The sequence below is a fragment of the Punica granatum genome, chromosome 7 (assembly GCF_007655135.1).
Source record: "Punica granatum isolate Tunisia-2019 chromosome 7, ASM765513v2, whole genome shotgun sequence".
Taxonomy (NCBI): Eukaryota; Viridiplantae; Streptophyta; class Magnoliopsida; order Myrtales; family Lythraceae; genus Punica; species Punica granatum.
The window spans coordinates 24,546,438-24,570,887 of record NC_045133.1 but is presented as its reverse complement, the minus strand read 5'-3'; the positions used below and the strand labels follow the sequence as shown (position 1 = coordinate 24,570,887).

Here is a 24,450-nt window from a genome sequence, read left to right as displayed (position 1 = left end):
AAGAGTTGAAGACCACAGTCCAAGTCTCCCATGCGGTATTCGGCCAAGACTATATCGAATTTGGTTTTCTGTAGCAGTAAAGACGACCGTGCATTTGCTCCCGTGCATATGGTCACTGAAAAGTAAAATAATAATCCAATTTGTAATGAAGGCGATTACATATATTGATCAATCATACATTTAATCTGGAAAAGAGGGGGGACCCAGTAGTCTATATACACATGATTTGATCAGAAACCCTAGCTAGTACAGTGATCGTCTTCTTGGGAACGGGTACGCACACATATAGCATCATCCCCAGAATGCAGTATGTAGCAAGCAGATGATGCAATGTCGAATTACAGTGCGTTTCAAGTACATCTATATGTCGATTATTTAAGCGGCAAGGGAGTGGGTGTATGATATACATACCTTCGTGCTTGCATGTCTCTCGTAGGGCATTCTTCAAGGGTTCGACGCTCATGGGATCGTCACCCACCAAGAGAACCCTTAGACCCGTTGTAGCGAACTTGCCCGGAGTCAAAGTCCGATCCATACTTCTAATTTCTCTTTCACCGTGGCTATGTCGTACCAACAACAAGTAATGCGGTTGATGATCGACGGTACTGATCGAGAAGTGGGGAAGAAGTAGTATCGGAACAAGAAGCTTCTAATCTTACCAGAGATAACAGATAGGAAATTTGCAATTGAAAGTGGGAGTCCCCTATATATATATATATATATATCAAAATAGTTTCCTATTCTATCTAGGTTAACTCATACATATATATATATATATGTGTGTATACTTTCATGTGTATATATAAAATACAATTGACCCTGGGACACATTTTGCTTGACCGATTTGACCGTTGGAAAAGGAAATCTCTTGCTTGACGCGTCATAATCACGTTGTCTCGTGCTGCTAATCTGATCAAAGCCCACGTTATATATTTGATTAGATATACTAAACAAACCCTAAATTAATTTACAAAATTGTTATTAATTAGCATCTTTTTTTTTTCCAATCACCTGAAAGGAATATTGCAACCTCATTACTTTCACTTTTGCCCTTCTCGCAGGAGAGAAGACAGCATCACGCCTCTCGGTCCGACTCACTTAGTTCCCGTGTTTTTCTGGATTGTGTCCGAAAGCATAAACTTTGTCCGAGATACGGCTTCCGTTTAATCAACGTGCCTTAAATTACAACATTATAAGAAAATTTACATATTATTAATCAAGATGATTTTTTTTAAAAATATTTGCCCGTCCTTTTCCCAATTCCGAAAAATTATCTCCCCATTTGCCCCTTCGAGGACCTTGCAAGTGGAGCTTCTAATGCTAGTACTTTCGTCGAAGGTTGACATCACAATTAGGTAATCGACCTACACAAAAAAAAAAAAAGCACTACCGAAAAGAATTGAAGTATTCAGGTAGTATGTGTGGGATACTGAAGATTTTCATTACTTCAAATGTATTTGGTTATATTTACCGGAATTAATCTTTCAAACGTATTCTCAATCCTTTTTTTTTTTTTAATCTTTTGCTCGAGCCGTTTTTGCCTTATATATATGTTTTGATTTTCCGATCTCTTCCATGCCTTATTAGATCGAGCAGCTTCATTAATCTTCACACGTGCGCATACTGTAAGTTTCCGAGACCCCCTAATAGGAGAAAGGTTCGCCCCGAATCTGTATAAAGACCTCTGACAAACATAGAATTAAAACCGATTTAAAATATAAAAAGAAAGTACGATATACAAATTATCATCGTTTGATAAGTCTGACATCATCGTATAGTAAGTATGAATATAGGAATAATAATTTCCATTCATTTCATGAAATTCTGACGCTTATTGGATCAAAACTTGGTGATAGATGCTGTGGTATCACAAATTCACAATGTCTTAAAAACAGTTCATTCAAGAAATGATAGAATTCCCGTGGACAAAGAATGAAGCGGGTCGAATTGGCAAAAGAATGAACCTTCTACTACTAATATTGTTACTAGTACTAGCTATATATATATATATATATACATAATTATGTTCACATGAAAATTGATAGATTAAAAAAAAAAAAGAAATTGTCTTATCCAAAAACCCTACGTCCCACGAAAGGGACCCTCCCTTGGCCTTGCTTTATTTTTATTTTTATTTTTTGGTCAATAGTAAATAGATTTTATTAACAGCAAACATAATGTATATTTGGGTGCCGAATAGACACTCGGCGACGACACGAGCCTTTCTAATGCGACAGGGTATGGACTAGAGCTATCTAGTCACAGATTAACAGGATCCAGTGACCCTGACTAAAAATCCTCATAACCCCTAAGGGATCCATAGCACGAACCCAAGAATGGCCTCGGACTACGTCAGTAAGGCATCGACGATAACAACCCGAACAACCAATGATTTTACTAATCGAAAATGTGGGAGGTGGTCATACCAGTGTCCAGCATGAGTAATTGTCAAACCGTATTGAAGAGACGCCTGATTGAAGAATCGGGCTTAGACAAACAAGAGAACACACCAACAAAAAGCACACTAACACAAACAAATAAAAAACATAAGGAAATACATAGTGGACTCCAGTTCAATTCCGATTAGCGAAAAGTCTTATTGAAATCTAGCACCTCTCCTCCAGGCTACAAGAATTAACAAGGGGAGGGCGCTCTAGTGCAGCTAGTTTGCTCGAGCTGTGACGGTGAATGAGAGGGTGGCAGCACAGAGGAAGCATGGGGAGAGACCGGTTGGTACAGGGAGCGGTCGGACGCGGGGAATGAGCGAAGCTGAGTGGTAAGGCAGTAGCACTACAAGCAAGTGTGAAGAAGAAAAAGAAATAGAGGAGACGAAGGACAAAAAGGACAAAAGGACAAAAGGACAAGTGGAAATGATCAGTCAGGAGAGGAAGGTGGATCGCCGCTGAACTCACCTAGCTGGGGTCAGACACGCTGACAACAGGACGATTGGGAGGGCGGCGGGTGCTAGGTTAAGGTTTCGGGTCTCTATTCACAGGAGGAGAAAAGATGAGAGGCGGAGATGATAGGGCCGGTAATATTTGACACGACACAATAACATGACATGAATATGACACAGAGTTAAGCGGATTTGGGTTAAGATTAAATGTGTTTCGTGTCTAAACGGTGAAACGAATCGTGTTTAAATGGGTTCAATTCCTGTCATTCGTTTAGATACGGTTATACCAATTTATATTATGTGTTATCGTGGTAATAAATTTTTTTCACATATTGTATCAATTTATAGAAAAAAGTACACTAAAACCATCTAAATTTGTTTATATAAATCACATGTTTATGGTACTTTTATTATATCAATCGTGTAATAATGTATAATTAAAGTTAATAATCATATCATATAAGTATAATATGTACCTAAAGGTAATAATATCATATCGTATAAATAAGTATATATACACATTTAGACACGCTTAGTTAAACGAATTAGACGTCTCGTGTCTGTATCAACTCATAATTAAACGTGGTGTTCGTATTTGAAAATCTTGACACTTTATTAAACGTGTTGTGTTTGAATTTAGAGTTTTCTAGAACGAATCCATTTTCACATGACTTGTTTATTGACACGTTTATTAAACGTGTTGTGTTTGAATTTAGAATTTCCTAACACGAATCTATTTTCACATGAATTATTTATACACAACGAGATACGAATTATCACCTTAGGAGATGGTTTCTCTGGCCTTTGCTTTGTCAGCAGAGTAGTCATGGATCACAACGTGTACGGTCCGGATATGGTTGACATGACAATCCAACGGCCACAATCGCCTGAAGGCTTCTAGCATTTTCATAGGAGGCCGAGATCAACGGTCTCGTCCTCCTCCTCCTCCCATTCTCGGACCGACTTTCCTCAATCAGAGCTCATCGCCTCACACGAACACCCGCCAGATCTCTCCCTCAATCCCCCACGTTCGATTTCCATATCTTCTTCTTCTTCTTCTTCGTCGTTAATCTCGAATCGGAGGTAATGTAATGATGTCGGAAATGCATGTGTCGTCTCCGCCGCTGGTTCTGTAATTTTGCTTGACAATCCAACAGCCATGCCCTGTATATGTTTTGCATGCCCAATTGTTTGTAGTTGTGCTCGATTTGTTGTTTTTTTGAACATTCCGATTTCCGACATTCGAAATTCTGGGGTAGAAAACTATGTGACGATCTTGAATTTTGATTCGATGTTTTGGTATTTAGTTGTGGTATGTTGCAATTGGAACGGAATTCCGATATTGGGGATGGATCCTGTCGTGCCCCGGCAATCCGTATCGGAAATTTATGTGGGGGCTTATTTTGTGTTGGATTGTAGATGTCTGGAGCAAAGCCTGCGATGAGGAAACCCGTGTTCACCAAGGTCGATCAGCTGCGACCCGGGACCACTGGGCACACTCTGACCGTAAAGGTCGTGAGCTCGGAGATGGTGCTGCAGAAAGGCCGCCCGGACGGGCCACAGGTGCGCCCGATGAGGATTGCTGAGTGTTTGATCGGGGATGAGACTGGAGTTATCGTGTTCACCGCCCGAAATGAGCAAGGTGAGGTACTAGTTTGATGCTTATGACATAATCCTTGAACGGAGAAGAGCTCCGAGCTCCTGCTTCTTAGTTCTGGTCAATTGAAAATTATGCTTCGGGATTGGCTTGCCATGTTTATGACAATAGCATGATCACGCGGAATGTAACAGACAGACGAAATATGGTGTGATGGATTGGTGTTTCATCTTTGGCTTGGTGCATCTGATATGCAGTTGACATGATGAAGCCCGGGACAATCGTGATCCTACGGAATGCAAAAATCGACATGTTCAAGGGCTCGATGAGACTCGCAGTGGACAAGTGGGGTCGCATTGAAGCAACTGATCAACCTGCTGAGTTTACCGTCAAGGAGGATAACAATCTATCGCTTGTGGAGTACGAGCTCGTCAATGTCGTTGAAGAGTGAAACCTTCTCTGGACGACCACAATCACACCCTCTCACATTCAGGAAAGAACAGGTTTGGATATCGGCAATGTTAGATTAAGTACACAGGTTTCTGCAAGTTTTCCTTGGCTACTACTCTCGTGTAGATGACATAACTGAATATTACTCAACTGCTTATGCAACTTCAAGAAAGCTCTTTATCGTCGTGGCTTGTGGCTAGTACGAAGTCCGCTAGAAGAACCGACTTTGGAGCATCAGAAAGCTATAAAATGCAGCAATAATGGGGGTATTCTTGCTTCTTCTTTATTAGTAACAGTGCAGTGAATAAGATTATGGCAAATTGCACTTGAAACCATTGTAAGAGATTACATGCTTCCTGTAATGGAATGATATGACATGAGGGATCACTTCACTGTTGCTCATTAAATCACTTGTTACCATTTATCGGATTCTTACGTATCGACTGTGCTGCTGTCTCTCTGCAGATCTAGCTCGTGAACAGATCGAACATCTTACCAAATGGAATATACGTATATAGAACTCTATATTTATGTGCAATCGCTATCGATATGTTCCATTTTATCATACTAGCATGACCAGCGCGAGTAATGAATCTATCATCCATTATATGTACATTAAGAATCGGTGTCACATGTACATTATTCTTGCGTGTATCAACAAGCAAGTTCAGTTAACATATCGCAGTCACAGCTTGAAAAACTGTCATTAAGCATCACATTGAACCTCTGAATCTGCCCACTGTAAGCAATTAATTATCCGATAATTGCGATACATCACGTCATGTTCCTGTCACGTGCCACCGGCCCATGTTCCTGTCACGTTCCCATCGCGGTGGCACGGGGAATTATCAAGACTGACCCATTTATAAAGAATAAGATGGTCCGATAGTTGGGAGGTTTTCCCGTCTCTATATTTGGGTCTGAGAACTGATCATACTTTTGATCAAATGGGCGTTGACAATGGATATTCCCCATGGACACATGCGTATATGCACGCGGCACATCTCATTGGCGGCACTCCCACAAGCACAAACACACCTTCCCTCAATTCCTCTAATTAATTAATTTTTTAAAAATAAATCACAAGATTTCTCCATTGATAAATTTAAATCGTTTTTTTGTCTACTTCAAAACACGTTTCATTTTAATATTATATATAAAAAATTATTTCATTGACCGCACACTTTATCAGCCTCACTACATCATGGGACGTACTATTAAATATGATTAATTAATTAACTAACCATAAAAAATAGGATTGGCTAGTGATTATTAATCGGGCAAAAGTCCGGATTCTCTCGTTATTAAAATGAACTAAGAAAAACCTAACATGCTTTAATTTTTTTACTGTGTCCATTCACAGGGAAAATATAATAAAATTCATGAATAAGTAAATAATAATTTATTTATATTAGATAAATCTCTGAGGTCTCGCCAGATCGTTCCCTCTCCTGTCATTCCCATCCCAATTACCGTTAATTCCTCCTCACTGTATAAAGCGCTTCCCACTTTGCTTGACTCGACACTGTACTCTCTCCGCCTTCCGTTGTCGTCGTCGTCCTCCTCCTCCTCCTCCTCCTCCTCCATTTCTTCGAGGGAGAGAGAGAGAGCGCGGGGAAATGGGAGCTTACTGCAATGAAGACCTCTGCCTCCCGCTGCACAGCTTCGCCTCTCCGCAGCAGGATCTCCGCCTCTCCAAGCACGTCCACGACAACGTACACGGCAACATCTACCTCGATCCTGTACACTCACTCTCTCTCTCCCTCTCTCTCGCTCCTCTCATGTTGTTTTGGATTGTACGTTGTGGAGCTGAGCAACCGGACATTGAGAGGTGTAGTCCGGTGCTGTTCGGTTACTGGCTGTGTACATGCGAGTTTGAATGCGAGTGCCGCGTTGTTATTTGTGATGCTGCAATTGGCGTCCGAGAATCGAGGAGGCTCCAGTTGCTTGCGATTCGAGCCTGTTTTTATAATCTGATGTTAGTTCTCGATTAGGATGTCACTTATTGTTCATTATGGAAGGAAAATTTGGAGACCTCTACCATGTTTCACTGCGTATGTTATAGTTTCGAAATTAGATATGATTCGTACGGTTAATTTGCTCAGTGACACAAATAGTGATATTGTAATTGCTGATCATTTTGTATGGCTTTAGCTCTTAAATCCTTGTTGTTAAATTGAAGAATCATGTTGCCGGTTGCTTCTCTGTACATAGCGAGTGATAGCTATTGAAATTGTTAATTAGTTAGCGTGTTTCACTACGTATGTTGTAGTTTCGAAATTGAATATGATTCATAAGGTCAATTTGCTCGGTTGACACAAACAGTAAGATTGTGATTGCTGACCATTTCATATGGCTTTAGCTCTTAAATCGATGTTGTTAAACAGAAGAATCGATGTTGCCTGTTGCTTCTCTGCACATAGCGAGTGATAGCTATTGAAATTGTTAATTAGTTCTGTATGGTATGTGATGAATGTCTAATTGGTGATTGCAGCTCTCTTTGAAGTTTATTGATACCGAGCAGTTTCAGAGGCGAGTAAATTTAATATCCTTCTCTGCGCTCAACTTGCCGTGTTCTCCTTAAAGATATTATCAGTTATGAAGTTAATGCTATTCCTTGTTCTTACTTTTTCCCTTTTAAATCTATTTGTGCAGGCTTCGTGACTTGAAGCAACTCGGTGAGTTTTTGGACCTTATCTCATAATTTACACTCCACCCGAAATTTAGTACTCTCCCCTGAGCTTTTCTGTTGGTTTTAGATTCTTCTGTACATGACGGTGAATTGCATGATTTTATATCCACCTTGTGTTTGCCAAAGTGCGACACCATCTTGTTGTGGTAATTGTTTTCATGTTTTATTGATGATTCTGATTTACACTTCGATTCAGGGGTGACAAACATGGTGTATCCTGGGGCTGTTCATTCTCGGTTTGAACATTCTCTTGGCGTGTACTGGCTTGCTGGTGAAGCTATTCAAAAGCTTAAAAATTATCAAGTATAAGAACATCTTCTCCATTTTTCTTACCCTTATCATTGTATTAGCTAAGTTGTGTGGTTCTTTCTGATTTTGTAACGAATAGAACAAGTCTCATAAAACATTAATTGTTCAATGTTGTAGGGCATGGAGCTCGGAATTGATCGGTTTGACATCCAGACTGTTAAAATTGCAGGTAATTGGTATGCAATGCTTTATATTTTCTTATAACTGATGCTCATTATGCTCTTTGATTGATCTTGTAGGACTTCTTCATGATGTTGGCCATGGACCTTTTAGTCACTTATTTGAAAGGGAATTTCTTCCGCTGGTTATGAGTGGCTCCAAATGGCATGTCTTCTGACCTTCACTGGGATAAAAGCTTCCTCTGTTCTTCCTCTATAGAGAAAAGTTTTACCAATGCGCCCAAAGGATATCATAACACATATACTTATATCTGCACATGATCATTGAGTTCGCCCTGTCTTTCTCACTCGGTTCTCTAGGTCTCATGAGGACATGTCCGTGAAGATGGTTGACCATATTGTGGATGAACATCACATTGAAATTGACCCTGAAATGCTTAAGAGAGTTAAGGTACAAAAGCGTATTCAAAATACCATGTTCTACAAGCTTTAATATGATGCATTAGAGATTTTTATTTTTATTTTTAATTTAACAGTTAAACTGCTGAAATGTCATTCCTTTTGTTGGGTTATCAGATTCGGGAATCTCCATATTTTCATATCATGACTGTTGATTTCTCGGCTTGGCTTTAGCATGCTACGCTTCATGTTTTGTTTTGCTTGTAAATTTAATGTAATCGCCTATGCAAATAATTTTTTGGTGATTGTTGCAGGAGATGATTGTTGCCAGCACCACACATGCACTGCCCAAAGTAATTCTTTTCAAAGTCCAATTATGAATATACCGTTATTACCATTTATTGAAATCCTTTCTTGACCATGTCTTTAAATCTAGTTTAGAAGTTTATTAGTGCGGTATATTAATACTGTCGGGCAATTCTTTTCCATATGTATAGGGAATGAAGGAGAAACTCTTTCTATATGACATTGTTGCAAATGGTCGAAATGGTATTGATGTGGACAAGTAAGTCTTATGATTTTATCCCTTTGTTTACTTTAGATGAATCCTCTTTTGTCTCTCCAGTGTGACCCTCTTAAATATATACGAAAGTGCAGGTTCGATTACATTGTACGAGACTGTCGTGCATGTGGTTTGGGATGCAATTTCCAGTTTCAAAGGTTTCTGTTAAATCTTTTTCCCTGATAACCTGTGACTTTTCCAGCACTGAAATTAATACATTGAACATTTTCTTCTACTGAAGGTTAATGGAGACAATGCGGGTTATGGGTGATGAGATCTGCTATCGCACGAAGGACTGTTAGTATTTTCTCAAGCTATCTCATCTTTTTCCTTAAGTTTCTTGTCATTTGATAGTTTGTTGCATTTGCTAGATCTTACTATTCACAAGATGTTTGCCACTCGTGCTGACCTGTATCGAACAGTATATACACACCCAAAAGTGAAGGTATAATTTACATATCCGTAAATCTAAAAGAGCTATGCATGTGCACGTCTCTTATTTCTCTCTTCACTTTTCTTGATCTTTTTTTTTTTTCCCAATCAATTTATGTCACTTTTTAGTTCCTTGAATATCATATCATTTATGTGAAGAATTTGAAGTGCTGATAACTTTGTCAATGTTACTATTGCAGGCTATAGAGCTGATGATAGTAGATGCCTTGGTGAAAGCAAATGATTATCTGCAAATATCTTCGTACATTCATGACCCTCGTGAATACTGGAAGGTGTTTTAAAGTGCTTTTTCACAAATTTTCCTGCAAAAGTTATTACCTCTTCCACTAAGTGCTGGGGTGTTGGAATTGCAGTTAGATGACACAATAATCAAAACCATTGAGACAGCTCCAGACCAATCGCTCAGTGAATCTAGGGATTTGATCCTACGGATCCGCAGAAGGGAGTTGTACCAGGTATGGAAGCCTCACCAATTTGTTCCGTCTTTCTTCTTTAATTGCCATAATCGTCCTGGACTTGGATCATATTGCAGTGCCCTCTCATGTTCTGCATCGTGCTAATCTGTGACTCTTTCAGAATTCTAAAGTTTCTTTTCATGTATGGCAACACAGTTCTGTAATGAGTATGCTGTTCCAAAGGATAAAATAGAGCACTTCAAAAAAGTCACTGCCCATGACATTGTTTGTTCTCAGGTTCTATTTTCTCATTCTATATACATTTATTATACATATCCTGTCATTAGCCTGCAAATAAGTGGTAGTTTGACCTCTTTATATCACTTCGACTCCATCAGAAAAATGCTGGAGTAGCTCTCAAAGAGGATGATGTTGCTGTCAGCAATGTTAAAATCGATTTGACCCGAGGAAAGCACAATCCTCTTGAAAGGTATCATAAGAATGTAATATTTTCTCTTTCTAAATACACGTCATTCTGTTTTCTTTCTAAATAGAACTCACTATAAATTTCATGCTTCTCCTTTCCATGGACGCGACTTTTCAGCATCAACTTCTTCAAGGTACTGGTTCCTCCACTTAGCTCAAATTCCTTTTTATTATGTTGAGTAGTTTCAACTTCTCTTGAGGCATCCATTTCCATGTTATTCAGGACTACGAGAGTGACGAGAAATTCACCATTCCTGATGACCGAATAAGCCACCTGCTCCCGACATCTTACCAAGACATGATTGTGAGAGTTTACTCCAAAAAGCCCGAACTGGTCAGTCTGAACTCTCCTTTTGCCCTTCTGGTGGTTGTAATGTAAGTTTTGCTATAAGCGTAACTCGTTAAATCACTCATCCGAATAAATATCACAGGTGGGTGTAATTGCCGAGGCCTTTGAGAACTTTCAGTTGAAGACTTATGGAATCAAAGCGCAGGTGCATGCAACACCAGAGAAGAAGAAGCGGCGATTATGATCCCCTCATCGTGGAGGTTTGCAGTTCTTCTAGGTCTCCATCTGCATCGATATACACAGTAAATTCAAATCCGAAAGTAGTCTCATATATGCCACATACGCTTATGGATTTTGCAATACGGGGAAGTGTCTACAGTAGATTTTGTATAGTTCATTTGACGCATGCATGGTGCAACATTTTACTATAGAAGCTAGGACACTCGAGAGTACGCACCGTAAAATTTGAGTCATTCATCCGGCTCGAGTTTCATATCAATACATATATATGAGCTAATAATTGTGGAAAGTCATTTTGATGAAATCGAAACGCCCCCACTGTTTCTTTGACTATGTACGTTCATATGTTGTGATATCCTCGACAATACGTGTTTTTAGTTACGAATAAATTCTTTTATGTTTCTATTCGTTTTTTTTTTTTTTAGTGACGAAAAGTATTTATCCACTTTTCCTACAACAACCTTATTCCGAAACTTAAGAATTGCAAAATAACTAGCCACCTTACATGTAGAAATAGATTGATTGGATATTATTAGCGAATGCAGTAAATTTTCGTTGAAACGGAGTTTTCAATTGACGGGAATGACATAGCAGCATAAAGTGACTTGCAGTATCATGTAAAATCTAATTTAAACTTCTTAGCATACTATTTAATATCCCGACCTACTCTCTACGAATAACATGAACCTCTAAAAAAATTGACATCTTTATGAGCTGAGCTTGCTCGGCAAGAAGGGAACTAGAAGACGTTGAAATCAGTCCTAACTAAAACGGCAAGAGCTCTGAAACTAACTCGAAAAGGCCCTAAGAAGAGCGACATCTCGGATCGAGAGCTGGATCTCATGCCGGGTTACGTTTTCTTTTTGCTGGATTCCCTAGCAACAACGTTAGTCGGAGTAGGTTTGTGGTACCAGCCGTATAGGACGAGCTATATTCCACCAAGTATTGCCCCGAATCCATTGCTTATCTGAAGAACCTGAGCGGATATGGACCTTTTAATGCATGCAAAAGAAGCCATAATAAAATAAGGAGATATATATCTATATATATATATATATATATATATTTGTGTGTATGATTTGATGTGCCAGGAGGTAGATGTCGAACTTGATAAGGGCATAGGCCGTCTAAATGCAGGAAGCCGGTCAAGGAAGGGAAGAACGGCATATACTTCACAGTCACACTCTTCGTTGCGATCACCTTTTTCTGTTAATGACAAAACAAACACGTACTATCGTCACACGCTCATGCCATATTACATATAACTTGTACAGGCATTATTCCGCCCCTCTCCACCTAATTAACTAATTCGCAATGACGTATACCGTGTCTCGCTAATTAATCCTATGGCCAACCACTCTACTACTATATATGGCTATCGAAGCAACGCCAGAAATATCTATACACAGACACGAGAATAATTGAAGAGGTCGGTTCTTGAGTTTTGCACACGTACCGCGACAGTGAGAGGGCGAGGCGTCCATGATGATGTTGAAGATGGCGCAGATGACGCCTAAAACAAGAGATCTCTACTTATGGGTGTGGTGGCCCAAAACGACCCCGGTCGCTATCGCAGCGGTGAAAATGACCTCGTGCAGGAGCCATAGCGCCACCTTCTTCTGAAAAATATTAAGAGTCACAAAGACAACCAAGAGAGAGGCTTGTTAATATCCGATGATTCTTTAAACTTCATTTCATGCGAATCTTAACTATATATATATATACTAGTATGATGATCGGATTCAGGGGATTTATATTAATCAGGCAATGAACATATATATATATATATGTATGTATGTATATAATCATGCATGAAAAATGTATTTAATTTTAGTTAATGGATGGATATTTTAGTTAATATCCATTAACTAATATGATGATCGGATTAACTTAGACTAATTTAAGTTTGTGGATATTTATTTCTGGTATTGGCACTGTTCGATTATTACATCTACGTTACGAGGACAAAAAAAATGGAATTTTACTAACTAAATGCATGGTACGTGTTTATTTAAGTGAAAGGTCGAATGATGGTCTACGCTTGGTTCAGATATGTGTCATGGAATGAAAAGAGAAATGCAATCGAAGATCCATTAAATTATGGACCGATGACTGACTGACTGACCGACCGGGTGGTCCATGGACAAGCCCTAAAGTATCCACAACAGGCAGTTCAAGACCGTTCCCAGGTACGGTGTCCTCCTTGAACTCTTCCACCGACTTTTTCTTGACGATCCTTTCAATGGTTGGCCTGCAGGCAAAAAGAAATTGTAATATATATATATATATATATACGAATGGGTTGTTCAAGTGGTTCGATACTTATTCTGATTCAGTAACGTCTTGGGTTCAAGTCTTGTGAATACAGAAAATTCATGCTACGAGAGTTTTATCCCTTAATGGATGGTCCACCCGGCTTGACTACAATATTCATGGTTCAATTGGATTTTTAGATACCAGGGTTGAAACCGAAAACATTATTTTGATTTTTTTTAACTGCATATAAATGTACTAAATTTAGATTCCATTCTTTTTACCCCTGGCTTCAACTAAGCGACTATTTGTGGCTGGTAATGGTTTCCACATTGTCCTCATATGAAGCTAGCAATCAGGGATGACGATGCGGGACCGATTGGAATTTTACGGAGATCGACCGTCAAAATTATTGCCTCCAAAAATAAAAAAATAAAAAAATTAATCATATGAAAATTATCAACCAGGACCAAAATTATAATTATAATCCGGGGAAAAATCCATATGGCATTTTTTATGAGTAATTTTAATTATTAATAACAATATCTAGATAATTAGTTGACCATAAAATAAAATCTCGTGAAAATCGGCCAATCGAACTTCTTCCCATTTAACTAAGAAGTATTTTGAGAAATTAATTACTGAACTCTCAGTTTAATCAGCTTTCTATGCTTGATGAATAACAAAACATATGTATAATAGCAAGATCGGTAAATTAGTAATTTCATAAAGGAATATCGAGAGTGAATAAGGATTTAGATTTACCATGGTGAGAAGAAGAAGAGGCTGCAGGCAACTACATTACATGCTCATCAAAAAAAAAAAGAAGCCATTTAATGATGAGAAAAATATATATTATTGATAACATAAAATTATTTACTCATATGTATTCACCCAAAAAAATTATTTATTTATACAATACAATTATAAGATCTCATAAAATAATCATGATCTCAGGTAGTTTCTTTTTTTTTTTTTTTTTTTTTTGCTGAGTATGATCTCAGGTAGGATGGTGTTGCATGTTACGAAAAGCAAAACGAATAATCCACAAAAAAAAAAAAAAGCGAATACAAGCCAATGGAGCACATTAATGGATAATGCATAAATCGTAAATTAGTTCATCGATCTGCTGATGAATCACTAACCTAATAAAAGAGAATCGCTGAACTTCGTTCGAGCCTCGTCTCTCTCATGATTTGAGCAATAAAAGAAAGCTCAAGCTCACATCTTTCATCAACACAGGACTTTTCGCGAGGAAACGAAAGGGATTCTCCGACTAATTGCGGTAGTGTCCCGAACTAGGCGAAGCTATATTGGGATAACTGATACCGCAGGGATCGAGCTGAATGCATTCTAAAATTCAGGGAGCGGATTGAAATAAAACCATTTTAATGAAATTTGAGAATTGAGAGCAGGTCTCAAGCAGCGGCCTGCCCCATTTACCATTATATTAGGTGTACTTAAATTCCAATCCTTTCCTAACTACTCGCAATCGGGATGGGTATGGTATGGGATTTACATTTCACGTTCAAGATATTTATTAGTGCCAGCTGTAGAAAGGAGATTATTTAGGCACGATCTTCTAAGAGGATATTATTCACTTTGAGATCACCCGATAATCTTGTATAAGTCCATCATCTCAAGCTCGTGCAGATAAGCTGATCAATTGCGTCCGGTTTAATCTTAATCACACGAATATAATATAATATATATATATTCTCCAACGACAAGTACCACGGCAATCTGCATATGCGTCGCGTTTTCTCGATTTAAACGAAAGACGAACAAGCAATCCGGCTGGATCGAAAATTTAAATGTAAGGTCGTCACAAATATCCTCTGTTGTTGAACCCTACTGAAAAAGATTGATTTTAAGCCGTCATCGAAACAGGATTTTTTTAATCCAAAACAAAATCCAACAACTCTCAGTGTGGGCGAACCTTTTTTTTTTTTTTTCAGTGCAAGGACTAAGCCCACTCTCGAACCGAATTAGTCGCAGCTAATAGATTAAGGACCTCCGTGATTTGATTACAAAATATAATAATAAATAAACCTTCTAGCGAGGAAAAATTCATGAATATCCAATGGAATCACTGATAAAAATTATTTTGAGGATTAATGGAAACTTACAGGATTGAGCAGGGCACGAAAGAAACATCGTCGTTCTCTTATATGCAAAAACCTAGTTAAAACTTCCTAGCATTCGTATCCCGACCTAATCTTACGAATAACATGAATCTCCGAAAAATTGACATCTTTCTGAGCTTCGCTTGCTCAGCAAGAAATCAACCGGAAATTAAAGAGAGAACAAGAAGACTACGGCAAGAGTTGTGAAACTTCGAAAGGCCCTCCTAAGAAGAGCGGTGTCCTGGAATTGGGGATCAAACGTTGTCGGAGCCCGAGAGCTGGATCTTGGGCCGGTTTGGCTTCTTTGCATCCGCAGCAGCAACTACGTTGGTCGGAGTAGATTTGTAGTAGCAGGCGTACAGGACGAGCTGCACTGCCCCTAGTATTGCCCCGAGTCCATTGCTTATCTGAAGAACATTGGCCAAAAATCAGCACACTCGATATAACATCTTTAATTTAAATGCATGCAAAAGAAGCCCTACTAAAATAAGGATAAGGATATATATATATATATGTGTGTGTGTGTGTGTGTGTGTGTGTGTGTGTGTTTGTATGATTTGACGCACCAGGAGGTAGATGTCGAACTTGATAAGGGCATAGGACGTCCAAATGCAGCCGTTGAGGAAGCCGGTCAAGGAGAGGAAGAACGGCATATACTCCACGCTTTTCGTTGTGACTACCTTTTTCTGTTAATGGCAAAACAAACACTGTCGTCACCCGCAAGCCACATTACATATAACTTGTATAGCATTAAGTTAATCCGCCTCTGACCTCCACCTAGTTGATTAATTCGCGATGTCCTGCTAATTAATCCTTTAGCCAACCACTCTACTACTACTACTATATATGGCTCTCGAAACATGTTGGCAGATTTCTATCTATACACCAGACAAATTGAAGAGAGTTGTTGATTTTTGTTCACGTACCATGATAGAGAGAGGCATGCCGTACATGATGATGTTGAAGACGTCACAGATGACACCTAAAACAAGAGACCTCTTCTTATGGGTGTGCAGGCCCAAAATGACCCCCGTCATGACTGCAGCGGCGAAAATAACCTCGATCAGGAGAGTCAGCACCACCTTCATCTGAAAAAATTACCACACTCACACAAAGACAACCACTGATCTCAGAGGCTTGTTGATATCCGAAGGTTCTTTAAACTTGATCCTGAATTTGACTATATATAACCAGTACGATGATCGGATTCACGAGATTAATTAATCAGGCGGCAACTGCCTGTATATATGATCATGACAAAAACCCTCGCAACTAATTAACTTCACATATATATATATATATATATGATGTGCAGTAATCAACCTAGCTAGTTGTCTGTCTTTGCTTCTTATGGAAATAGGAATTAGAGGGGTGCCTTCACGCTGAGTATCATTTACTCTTAATGGATTTTTTTAAATTTTTTTTCCCTGGTTGGCATTGTTTAAATGAAAGCGTCAAGTGATAGGCGGTTTTTTTTTTTCTCATTAAACTTTTCCCTAGCATGGGATGATGGAAGGAGAAATGGGAGATATATAACTATCGATATAATTTGAACCGAGTGATCACTGACCCTTCCGTTCTTGGGAGCATACGTGAAGTAGAGTGAGAGGTAGATGAGCTCCACCACAAGCCCAAAGCCATTGATGGAGACGACGAGGGTGCTGTCCGGGTGAACCACCGGCAACCCGTACATTATCCACATGAGGCAGTTCAACACCGTTGCCAGGTATGGGTACGCCTGGAACTCCTCCACCGACTTTTTCTTCCAAATCCTATAAAAGGTTGGGCTGCAAAAGAAATGAAATTGCAAGAGATTAAGTTCTACTTCAAATTTGATCTTAATTCCCACCTGAAAATTAATATGTTTCAGCTAAACGACCATTAATTTGTGGCAGGTAATAGTTTCCACGTGCTCCTAATCAATAATGAAGTTATTAGCACAAAATTAATCATATGGTATCCGCTGAAAAAACATCAATTATATGAAAATTATCAACAAGGGAAGAAAAACATAATTAATCCAGGGAAAAACTCAAATGTCATTTTTCATGATTAATTTTTAATCTAATTAATAATTAATAATTATGTCTAGATAAATTACTTGACCATAAAATAGAATCTCGTGAAAACCGGCCAATCGAACTTCTTCCCTTTTAACTAGAAATATTTGAGAAATTGATGGACTCTCAAAGTCTCAGTTTACATCATGTTCATAGTTGGATCGACATTTAGGTATGAATTCAATTTATTCAATTTTTTGTCACGTCATTGAAAGATCTAGAGTGAATAGGGATTTAGATTTACCATGGTGAGAGGAAGAGGAACAGGGAAACAAAATTACCTGCTCAGCAAAAAATTACAGTTCATGAATCATATCATGAGAAAAAAAAAATATTATCGACAAATAACAATATTATATATATATATATATATACACACACACACACACACAATTCCATCGAAAAATAATTATTTGATACGGTTATATATAAGAAAAACAATCTCCATCTACTTGAAATCATGATCTTAGGGAGACTGCTACGAAAAGCATGCAAAACGAATAGGAGCCGAGAGAAAGCAAATTAATGGATAATTCTGTCGACAATACAGATTATCGAGCAATATATAGACTCACATGTTCAGATGAAATAGATAGCGAAGAAGCCAAACGAAGAGAGAGATCGTACATATAATTTTACGTGATTGATATATAAATATAATGCATAAGTTCCAATGGTAAATTAATTCATCGATAGCAGAGAAGACCATGCGCATGTTCTTCGATTTCACTTCAGAACTCACACAATCGAAGGCAGATTATAATACATACGTCCACATGAAGGATCGGCATCAGCCAGTCGGCAGAGACTGGGTGTCCGATCATCATCGGAAGCAGAGAATCACACTGATGAAAACATGGCCAAACTAAAGAGAATAACCGGAACCTTGATCAAGCGTACGTGTTCTCTCTCGTGATTGGAATTTGGAACAATAAAAGAAGCTCAAGCTCACATCGTTCATCAACACAGGACTTTTCATGAGGAAACGAAACGGATTATTCGACTTCCTCGTTGTCTGCCGAGCTAGACGGCCCATTCACTCAGCTCATGCAGCACGCATGCAGCAGCGGAATAATAAGCGGATGCGAGTTCACAGTTCATACCGATGATGCCAACGACGTTCCTCGCTGCTTCGGCGCTCACCATCTCCGATCGAGTTTGCTTCAGAGAGAGAGCTTCTTCTTCTCAGGCGGGAAGAGGGAGAGGGAGAGAGAGACGGGGAAGAGAGAGGTGAGTTTGGTGTGAGTGAGAGAGAGGAAGTTGGGATGTGGGATTACGTACGGAATATATGCAACGTGAGAGAGAGAATGAAACGGGAAAATAGTGAGTGAGGGAGTGATAGCCGGAGTTTGAGATATCATCAAATCCGATTTGTTTAATTCTTTCTATTGTCATTTATTTTTTAAAATTAAATTTGCCAATAATTAACAGATAATTACAATAAAAAAAAATATTATTATTATTATTATCATTAAAGGTCCCCACTAATTTATTTTTTTCGACTCACCCGATTTTTATTTTTCTATTCTCAGTTCTCTCCTCAATAGTATAGTTTTTGAGCTCGATCGCATCCATTTGTTTCGTCTTGCAGCATATAGCTAGTTACAATCTGCTCGCGCGTGTCTACATAAAGTTTTATGGAGATTGCCAAGTTCCATATCCAATTTTCGAAATTGTTTCGCATTAATCCAAAATCACCCATGGTTGGCCAACTCAATCTTGGTGCAGAATGACGACTCGAAAACAAGAACCTTAAAGTCAGTCCTATATCTAAGAATGAGACAGTGTCACCATACACTGCGCTTCATTTATCATAGAAAGTCCTGAAATTGTTCGCTAATTTTCGTGCGACTAGCTAGGTGAGGCTTGATTTGGCGATTCTCTTTTCAATCATTGTATGAGCATCCAGCCTGGGACGGAGTCGTCCTCCTGACTTGGATCTAGCAGCCAGCACAAGCGAACGCATGGCCGAATTCCGATAATGTCCCGAATTATGGGAAGCAATTTTGGAATAATCGACACCACAAGGAGCGAGTTGAATGGGATGTAAAATTCAGGGAGCAAATTGAAATAAATACATTTTAATAAAATTCGAGAGCGCGCGAAGACGGCGTGAGCCGTGAGCACACTTTCGGGAGGCAGATCTCAGAGACCGGCCGGGCCCACTTATCATATATTAGGCGGTTACTTAAATACTAGACTTTCGCTAAATCAGCTCCTAACTACTCAGAATCGACATAGTTCGGATTAGCATTGACGTCCAAACATATTTATTAGTGCGAGTAAAAGTGAGATTTTTTAGGCACAATCTTTTAAGAGGATATTTTTCACTTTGAAATCACTCGATAATTTTGTCCATGTCAATATACACAATGTCTTGCGATGATCCTCTCGAGCTCATGTTGGACATGAGATATGCTGATCAATTTTGGTTCAATGGAGATCAGAGATAAGGTTATCACAAACATGAAAAAAAAAAAAAAAAAAAGATTCGCTTTGACACAATCAAGTGATCAACCAACGAGATTTTTTAAAAGATAAATCCAATAATTTCACGTTTGATTAATAAAGGAGGGGCGATGGTACGGAGGGAATGGAATGGCGTGATTGTGAAATAAAATGGACTGAATTGAGCTAATATTCAATGGGCTTCCTCATGGTATAAAGGAAGTTTAAACGCTGGGGCTTGGGCTCGGCTTCAAAATATATATATAGATATATATACATACATATGTATGAATGTATGCTCTTTGAATTCACAATTTAATTTGATAGGTTTTTACAATCGAAATAGGGAGACTTTGCGAAGATGTGACTCAATGTGAATTGAACTTTTAGTGGATAGATTATATACTTATCCACTGAAAACGCTTTATAATCAGGATTTAGTCGATTTTCAAACAGAATTAGTCTCGACCAATATAAATTAGTGGATAATTAAACAATGAAGTAAGTGCTATTATAGTACTAGAGCCGTATTGACTATTGTGACGTCCCGGGTTCAAATCAATCTCTCAATCCTATTTTTTGTCCTCTCTTTTTCTAGCAATAAATTATTATTATTAAATCATCTCTATATTTTTCCGCCTACAACAGCATTCTAACTAATACAAACTTATACGATCTCAACTAATGAATTTTAGGACATACCAATAATATTATACTATGAGTTATTTCATTAAATTTATTGATAAACTTTATCGTATCCGTACATTTTAAATTAATAGTGTTGAACTAAATTTTGATTTCATAATTACATTTGATACTTTATATAACAACATAATTACTAAGCAATAAAATGCTCCAAGAACCTATTCATATATGTTGCTTTTTTCTCTTATTATAGTTTTATGCATGCACTATGTATGTTAACTTTTAATATTCTCATTTGCACAATTTTTCTTTAACTTTTTTTTTATCTAATTACTTACAGATATTTTTAATTCATTCGGCATCATTTAATCCTCATATATCATTATGTAGTTCACACATTCAATTATTTGAATTATATAGTGGAATATTGGTGGAAATCATATTAAAAATAGTGAGATATGTCATTTTTATGAAAATTTAAATATTTTGAAATTTAGTGTAATTTAAATGAATTCGAAAAATATTTTTATCATCAAAATTTAATCCTCGGTACGTGTTCAATTCACAGTTGAAATAGTAGTTCGAAAAGCAACCAAGTGGATATCAACTTTCTATTATGAACTTAAAGAAATTTAGAAATCGAAAAAGAAAACATCTCAGTATCAAATTTCAAAGACTTAATTATCTATAAAAATATAATCTTTGCACTTTGTTCTAAATATAGTACGATCATTAAAAAATAGCACAGAAATACACGACTTTTGCGTTTTTTCCTAAACATAGCACGACTTTTGCACTTTTTTTTCTAAATATAGCACGGCCTTTAGGTTTAGTTGCGCATTTAGCATAATGTAAATTATTCAGTCAACTTGTAACGATAACAGCTAACGTGGAGCTAATGATGCCACGTGACAGAATATGATTGACGAGTAGACCCCACATGATTGGACGATAACAGTTAATATGGAGCTAACGGCGCCAGATGCTACTCGTTTATGTCGTGCCACATTGCATCGTTAACTCTCGCTAGCTGTTATTTTTACATTTGACAGAGCACTAGAATCGCAGTTCAACCTAAAAGTCATGCATTTATGCGCTACTTTTTGAAAGTCATGATATATTTAGGAAAAAATGTAAAAATCGTGTATTTATATGCTGCTCTGCAAATGTCATTCTATGTTTAGGAAAAAATACAAATGTTGTGATTTTCTATACTATTTTTTAAAGGTCATGCTATATTTAAGGAAAAATGTAAAAGTGATGTTTTTTTTTATATAATTACCCAATTTCAAATGATAGGAAAAAGAAAAAGAAATAATACGAAATGCACACTGTTTATATGAAAATTGATAACTATAGAGTTTCTTTTAGTAATCAAAGATGCTACAATTGACAATGTCATGGCGGTTGCCACCGGAAAGCACGACTGAGATATCTCAATCGAGATCGAATTGTTCTTTGATATCGGGAATGAATTTCAATTCACAAACACGTAGAAAGTTGATGCGGATCGAACAACAGGAGGAATATGCTGGTTGAGCAACCAAACATCTGTTCTCTCTTTTGGCCAGTGTAATTTACATATATATATATATATATATATATATATATTCGTTGTAATTTTTGCTTGTCCAACCAAGCGCCTCTGAGATTACTTTCACATTTTTTGTCCAAACTATGAAAGATTGTTGCTTACATAATAAAACTGACCATATTCCTTTAGAGTTCACTGATTTTTCGAAAAGGACATCAATGAGACAATTATAGAGATTTTTTAGATAACTGATTTTTCTTTTTAATATCTTAAACTTTCTTGACAATATATGAGATTCTGATAATTTGTGTATGTGTATAATAAGCTTTAATTTTAGAAAAAAGAGTGTATCAGTTAAGAATAAAATTTTCTCTTATATTCAGGTACAAGTAAAAGCTAAGATATATATTTATTTATTTAAGTATAAATTAAGATATATATGAGAGGTTATCGGAGGTGAAATGCCAAAAAAAAAAATGGAAGCTTATTCAGAATTTTTGTTTTATTTTATTTTATTTTATTTGGTAAACAGCTTCTTCAGAATTGATGGTTAGGAAAATGGCATTTTGGTCATTCCGTCCCGCCAGCGGCAATATAAAAGCAGCAGTCCAACTTCCCAGTTCCAACTTCAGCTGCAGACGAACAAATCCTCCATAGCCAAAACAGAGCAGCTGCTTCTTCTTCTTTTTCGGTTCCTTCTGGGCTTGGCTTGTCTCGTGGAGGAATTGGCTTGTCTCCTCTGCTGAGTGATCTCTCGGGTCGAAAAAGCAGTTTGAAGCGTACCACCGAGAGGAGGAGCTGGGGAAGGTCTTCAAGGGATTGATGGGGTCCTGTATATGCCCGGTGGAGACTCCGGCGAGGTTGCTCTGGACAACGAGCTTCTTCCGCCACAAGCTCAGGCTCTTCTAACAACTTCACCCTCCTCACCATCCTAATTCTCTCACCCGTTTCACTTAACCAGCCTCATCCGCCATAGAAACAAGCCGACGTAATGAAAAGGAGTAGCATGGAGCCGGGGAGCATCGTCTTTGATGCTTCCGCTTGTCAGGGAAACATGCTCTTCCTGGGGAACGGAGATTCTCTCTTCCGAGGTGAAGATTCCTCTCCCGCTCTGTTTCCTCTGTTTCAATGGAGGATTTCTGATTGATGTTTGTTTGCAGGAGGAAGATCGGTCGTGGCTTCGGATGAATCCTCAAATAGGAGGCCATTTTTCGGATCACCGGAGGAGATGTTCGGCGATGAGTATTACGATGATCAGTCACCAGAGAAAAAGCGCCGCCTCTCCGCCGAACAGGTGTGCCTCACTCATTTACAATAACACACCGTGCTCTGGTCGTTTTAGGATATGGTTCTTATTGTTATGGTTATTGCGGTGATCGTCGTCGTTGCCATGGTACAATAACATTATCGTGAACTTAAGGTCATATCGAACCTTATACTGAATCATTGGTTTGACACAAAGCAATCGTTACCTCCATTAACCAAAGGTATATCTCCTGGAGACTGCTTTCGAGGCTGAGAATAAACTCGAACCCGACAGGAAGACAGAGCTTTCAAAGATGCTGGCGTTGCCGCCGAGGCAGGTCGCCATATGGTTCCAGAACCGTCGTGCACGATGGAAGACAAAGCAGCTCGAACGAAACTATGATCACCTTAAGTCGTTGTACAGTTCCCTACTTATAGATTACGACTCCGTTGTTAAAGATAATGAGAAGCTGAGATCCGAGGTATGTTATTTTCGTATGATATATACTCGATTTGCGGCGATTTTCCATTAGGGATGGATAAAATCTGGTCTACATATGCAGGTGACATCCTTGAATGAGAAGCTTCATGGCATGAGATTTCGTTTCGCAGGGCAAGGTCCCTGCGTCGCTCCAATAGATGAAACGCCATTAAAGGCTGAGGAGGGACTCAACACTGGGAGCGGTAGGAGCTCCGTGGTCGATGAGGAGTGTCCGTGGCACATCAACAGTTCGAGGTTGTACTTTCTTGGCGATGGTGGTCTGATGGACGTGGTTAAATCGGAGGAGTACGATTCGGGTGTCGATGATCAGAGCCACTTCTGTAACATGTTTGGTGAGCTACCTATGGGCTGGTGGGCCTGGCCTTAATCTGATGATGATCAGACAACATAGTAAATTAGTAAATTGATTAAGCCAGCATATATTGTGTGTGCGCGTGCGCGCGCGTGTATTATATACGTTCTACTATTACTGATGAGACTCAGGGAAAAATTAGTGAATGTATGCACAGCGCTAAATTAAGATGAATAAATTGTGATTAAATAAATAAAGAAAAAAGAATTATGTAGCTTGAGGTGATTGATTGAATCTATATTTTCCCTAAGTATGAGATTATATATGATTGTTTCACGGATTTAACCTCAACAAAGAGCCTTCGAAAGAGAATGACTTGTATGTAACAGAAATTTACATTTTCATAGCGGATAATTAAAAAGTCACAGTGCAAGACGGAATTTTGTCAATTAATTCTA

At 38.2% G+C, this 24,450-nt stretch overlaps 4 protein-coding genes and 1 pseudogene across 7 annotated transcripts; 3 read left to right on the top strand and 2 right to left on the bottom strand.

Annotated features, from left to right (window-relative positions):
- Positions 1 to 3,675: 3,675 nt before the first annotated feature.
- Positions 3,676 to 5,367, top strand: LOC116215699 (uncharacterized protein At4g28440-like). Its single transcript, XM_031551521.1, has 3 exons — positions 3,676 to 3,979; positions 4,316 to 4,538; positions 4,751 to 5,367. The coding sequence occupies exons 2-3, from the start codon at positions 4,316 to 4,318 to the stop codon at positions 4,942 to 4,944; spliced, it is 417 nt and encodes a 138-aa protein (XP_031407381.1). The 5' UTR covers positions 3,676 to 3,979; the 3' UTR covers positions 4,945 to 5,367.
- Positions 5,368 to 6,392: 1,025 nt separating this feature from the next.
- LOC116215508 (deoxynucleoside triphosphate triphosphohydrolase SAMHD1 homolog) lies at positions 6,393 to 11,218 on the top strand. Of its 2 annotated transcripts, XM_031551245.1 has the most exons (19): positions 6,394 to 6,685; positions 7,438 to 7,475; positions 7,599 to 7,621; positions 7,832 to 7,938; positions 8,062 to 8,113; positions 8,184 to 8,268; positions 8,424 to 8,514; positions 8,777 to 8,815; positions 8,960 to 9,027; positions 9,120 to 9,182; positions 9,266 to 9,321; positions 9,396 to 9,469; positions 9,657 to 9,749; positions 9,831 to 9,932; positions 10,089 to 10,169; positions 10,271 to 10,362; positions 10,477 to 10,492; positions 10,582 to 10,692; positions 10,790 to 11,218. In XM_031551245.1, exons 1-19 carry the CDS (start codon positions 6,563 to 6,565, stop codon positions 10,889 to 10,891), a joined length of 1,416 nt encoding a protein of 471 aa, XP_031407105.1. In that variant the 5' UTR covers positions 6,394 to 6,562; the 3' UTR covers positions 10,892 to 11,218. The 2 variants fall into 2 exon arrangements, with proteins under 2 accessions (XP_031407106.1, XP_031407105.1); XM_031551246.1 differs by lacking the exon at positions 7,438 to 7,475 and having other exon boundaries at positions 6,393 to 6,685.
- A 597-nt stretch (positions 11,219 to 11,815) lies between these two features.
- Positions 11,816 to 13,264, bottom strand: LOC116214537 (annotated as a pseudogene).
- Positions 13,265 to 15,217: 1,953 nt separating this feature from the next.
- Positions 15,218 to 18,602, bottom strand: LOC116215509 (bidirectional sugar transporter SWEET6b-like). Its single transcript, XM_031551247.1, has 6 exons — positions 18,430 to 18,602; positions 17,571 to 17,607; positions 16,837 to 17,053; positions 16,193 to 16,354; positions 15,833 to 15,952; positions 15,218 to 15,673 (listed from the first exon to the last, which is right to left on the bottom strand). The coding sequence occupies exons 1-6, from the start codon at positions 18,470 to 18,472 to the stop codon at positions 15,521 to 15,523; spliced, it is 732 nt and encodes a 243-aa protein (XP_031407107.1). The 5' UTR covers positions 18,473 to 18,602; the 3' UTR covers positions 15,218 to 15,520.
- Positions 18,603 to 22,572: 3,970 nt separating this feature from the next.
- Positions 22,573 to 24,277, top strand: LOC116212653 (homeobox-leucine zipper protein HAT5-like). Of its 3 annotated transcripts, none has more exons than XM_031547291.1 (4): positions 22,573 to 23,044; positions 23,114 to 23,247; positions 23,494 to 23,680; positions 23,762 to 24,277. In XM_031547291.1, the coding sequence occupies exons 1-4, from the start codon at positions 22,985 to 22,987 to the stop codon at positions 24,065 to 24,067; spliced, it is 687 nt and encodes a 228-aa protein (XP_031403151.1). In that variant the 5' UTR covers positions 22,573 to 22,984; the 3' UTR covers positions 24,068 to 24,277. The 3 variants fall into 3 exon arrangements, with proteins under 3 accessions (XP_031403151.1, XP_031403152.1, XP_031403150.1); XM_031547292.1 differs by having other exon boundaries at positions 23,441 to 23,680; positions 23,811 to 23,985; XM_031547290.1 differs by having other exon boundaries at positions 22,574 to 23,044; positions 23,441 to 23,680.
- Positions 24,278 to 24,450: the final 173 nt, after the last annotated feature.